The 3,531-nt window shown below is 36.0% G+C and overlaps 1 protein-coding gene across 1 annotated transcript; it reads left to right on the top strand.

Annotated features, from left to right (window-relative positions):
* The first annotated feature begins 1,770 nt into the window (after positions 1 to 1,770).
* Positions 1,771 to 2,523, top strand: LOC109336858. Its single transcript, XM_019573673.1, has one exon. It carries the CDS (start codon positions 1,771 to 1,773, stop codon positions 2,521 to 2,523), a length of 753 nt encoding a protein of 250 aa, XP_019429218.1.
* The last annotated feature ends 1,008 nt before the right edge of the window (positions 2,524 to 3,531 follow it).

Genomic DNA, 3,531 nt, shown 5'->3' with positions numbered 1-3,531 from the left:
AGAAGTTATTGAGATACCTAAAAGGAACCTTGGGCTATGGAATTTTGTATCCTGCTAAGGTTGATGCTAACAGCAGCAGAAACAGTAGCAATTTGATTGGATTCTCTGATGCAGATTGGTGTGGAGACAAAGTTGATAGGAAGAGTACAACTGGTTATCTTTTCTTGCTAGGAACTGCTCCTATAAGTTGGTGTTCCAAGAAGCAGGATGTGGTAGCCTTGTCCTCATGTGAAGCTGAGTATATTGCAGCTAGCATGAGTGCATGTCAAGCTGTGTGGTTGAGTGCTCTCATGACAGAATTGAAGCTCAAATCAGAGGAGAAATTGCAGCTGATGGTAGACAATAAATCAGCAATAAGCTTGGCAATGAATCCTGTTGCTCATGGTAGAAGCAAACATATTGAAACCAGGTTCCACTACATAAGAGAACAAGTAAGCAAGGGGAAGATTGAATTGGTTTTCTGCAATTCAGAAAACCAAGTAGCTGATATACTAACAAATTACTTTAAAGAAGGAAAGATTTGAAGTTTTAAGGAAGAAGATGGGGCTGGAAATGATTAAGCAAAACTGAATTAAGGAAGAGTGTTGAAGAATTAGTTGTAATTCAGTTTGTGTAATTCAATTACTTTAGTTTTGTAAATCAGTTTTCAGTTTATATAGTTTTACTATTTTTAGATGATAGTTAGTTGGCATTGGCTATAAATAGAAACATTACTCTTCCATGTACTTACTTTAACATCAATACCAAATACATCTTTCTCATCTATCTCTTATTTTTTCTCAACTAACACTACTCTTCTTTTTCACTTTCAATCTCATTTCCATACTCTGCTAATTCACTGCACTTGAGGTGCATTCTGTTTTTCTCACTAGTTTCAGTAATCCTTAGGTTGATTGCTTATTAACACTAATCTTTTGAGCCTAACTAGTACATATCTAAATAATATTACTCATCATTATTTTTCACCATCAACCTCTTTTGAGTTTTCTATTTATTTAAAGTCATTATTTTAAATTAAGGTTACGGTAATGGTTGTGGTTATTGTAACTATGGTTATTGCGGCCATTGCAGTATAAATTAGTTTTAAAAAACTATATTTAAATTCGATGCGGCCTGATACGTTGTAATGAAGTGTATAATAAATTTAATGTGTGCATAAATTTTATTATTCATGTAATAATTATTTTATATATATTGATTATTATAAAATATATAAATATATATTGAAACTTAAAAACCGGTTGGATACTCGTAAATACCCACTACTCATGCAGGTAATAGTACAGGTATGGATATGGAAAATCACTGCATATACTCGTTATGTCCTGTTGCTATCCTTGTTGAAGAATTAGTTGTAATTCAGTTTGTGTAATTCAATTACTTTAGTTTTGTAAATCAGTTTTCAGTTTATATAGTTTTACTATTTTTAGATGATAGTTAGTTGGCATTGGCTATAAATAGAAACATTACTCTTCCATGTACTTACTTTAACATCAATACCAAAATACATCTTTCTCATCTATCTCTTATTTTTAAACACTATTCTTCTTTTCTCTTTAATCTCTTTTCTTGCTTGGCTAATTCACTGCACTTGAAAGTGCATTATGTTTCTTCTCACTGGTTTCAACAGTGGTATCAGGAGCAAGGTTGAAAGAGGTGCTCTGTGTGAATCATCTCTTCAAAAAGGTGGATCTGTGGACGTGAAGAAGAAGCTGAATTCTGTGTGAATTCACGAAGATCTTGTAGTACAGAAAAGGGAGTAGGTGCAGAATGTCAAATGGTCATGGGTTTGCTATGAACTTGCCAATCTTGGATGGCAAGAACTTTGATAGATGGAGAAGCCAAATGAAAGCAATCTTTGGCTTTCAAGAAGTATACGAAATTGTGCAATTTGGCTTCCAAGAAATTGGTGACAATGCAACCGAGGCTCAAAGGGCAACTTACAAAGAGGCAAAGAAGAAAGATTGTAAGGCGTTGTTCCTCATTCCCCAATGTGTTAATGGTGATAACTTTGAGAAGATCAGTGGTGCAGAAACATCAAAACAAGCCTGGGACAGTTTGGGAAAGTGTTATGAAGGTGTTGCAAAGATAAAGAAAGTCAAATTGCAAACACTTCGTAGGCAATTTGAGCTGTTGCAGATGGATGAAAGTGAATCTGTTGCAGCCTACATGACCAAAGTTCTGACCATCTCTAATAAGATGAAGTCATGTGGAAAGGTAATGAAGGATAAAACAATGGTGGAAAAGGTGCTTAGGACAGTTACTACTAAGTATGACCACATTGTAGTTGCCATAGAAGAATCTAAGAACTTGGATGAGTACAAGTTTGAAGAGCTGCAAGGCTCTCTTGAAGCTCATGAGTCGAGACTGAAAGAGAGGAATCCAGAAAGAAATGGCAACCAAGCTCTGCAGGCCAAATTCAACAAGAAGATTCCTGGGCAGTGGAGTAAGAGACATAATGAGAAGTCTCATAGATTGAGATCTAATGAGCCAGGAACATCTTCAAGAAGAGTTGATAATTAAATGAAGTCAGGGAGGGAAGCTGATTCAAAGAATTCAAACAAGAATTCAGAGATCATAAGGAAGCAAGATAGAAGGAAGGTGCAATGTTATAACTGTAGAAACTATGGGCACTTTGCCTCAGAATGCAAGTTAAATAAGTGGTCTAGCTCCAAAGAAGAAGAAGTGAAATTGGCACACAATGATCATGAATCTGATGATGATCATTGTCTGTTAATGGCCACTACAATGAAAGAAGAAGGGCAGAGTGAAAATGCTGAGTTTTGGTACCTGGATACTGGTTGCTCTAACCATATGTCAGGAAGGAGAGACTGGTTTACCACTCTTGATGAATCAACCAAGAGTAAGGTAAACTTTGCTGATCAAAGCTCAATTAATGCAGAAGGAGTTGGTAAGGTGATGATCTTGAGACAAGATGGCAGAAAATCATACATCTCAAATGTGCTCTATGTACCAAGAATGAAGCATAATTTACTCAGTCTTGGTCAACTGTTGGAGAAAGGATATGAGATGGTGATGAAGGATGGCATGCTTACTGTCTTTGATTAGAAGAATCAAAAGGTTTTGAAAGCTCCACTCTCTTCAAACAGGACTTTCAAAGTTCAGATTCAGGTTGGTGATCAAAAATGCCTTCAAGCAAGCTCAGATCAGATCACTTGGCTGTGGCATAAGAGGTACTGTCATCTGAATTTTAAAAGTTTAGAAAGTCTGAGTAAAAATAATTCTGTGACAGGATTACCACTCATCACAATTCCAAAGATGTTGTGTGATGAATGCCAATTCAGCAAGCAAGCAAGAAACTCTTTTGTTTCTGAAATACCAACCAAAACGAAGAAGCCCTTGGAAGTGGTCTATAGTGATGTATGTGGACCATTTGAAGAAGACTCAATTGGTGGAAATAGGTACTTCCTAACCTTCATAGATGATCACACAAGAAGGTTATGGATTTATCTACTGAAGAGGAAGAGTGAAGTTCTTGAAAAGTTTCAGAAATTCAAGTCTCAAGTTGAA

Source organism: Lupinus angustifolius, unplaced genomic scaffold, assembly GCF_001865875.1.
Source record: "Lupinus angustifolius cultivar Tanjil unplaced genomic scaffold, LupAngTanjil_v1.0 Scaffold_1_63, whole genome shotgun sequence".
Taxonomy (NCBI): domain Eukaryota; kingdom Viridiplantae; phylum Streptophyta; class Magnoliopsida; order Fabales; family Fabaceae; genus Lupinus; species Lupinus angustifolius.
Note: the sequence above shows the minus strand (reverse complement) of the source record. Positions and strands in the feature narration are given on the sequence as shown.

Excerpts from the sequence above, each read along its gene's own strand:
- LOC109336858 (XM_019573673.1), top strand. The coding sequence starts at position 1,771 with ATGTCAAATGGTCATGGGTTTGCTATGAACTTGCCAATCTTGGATGGC.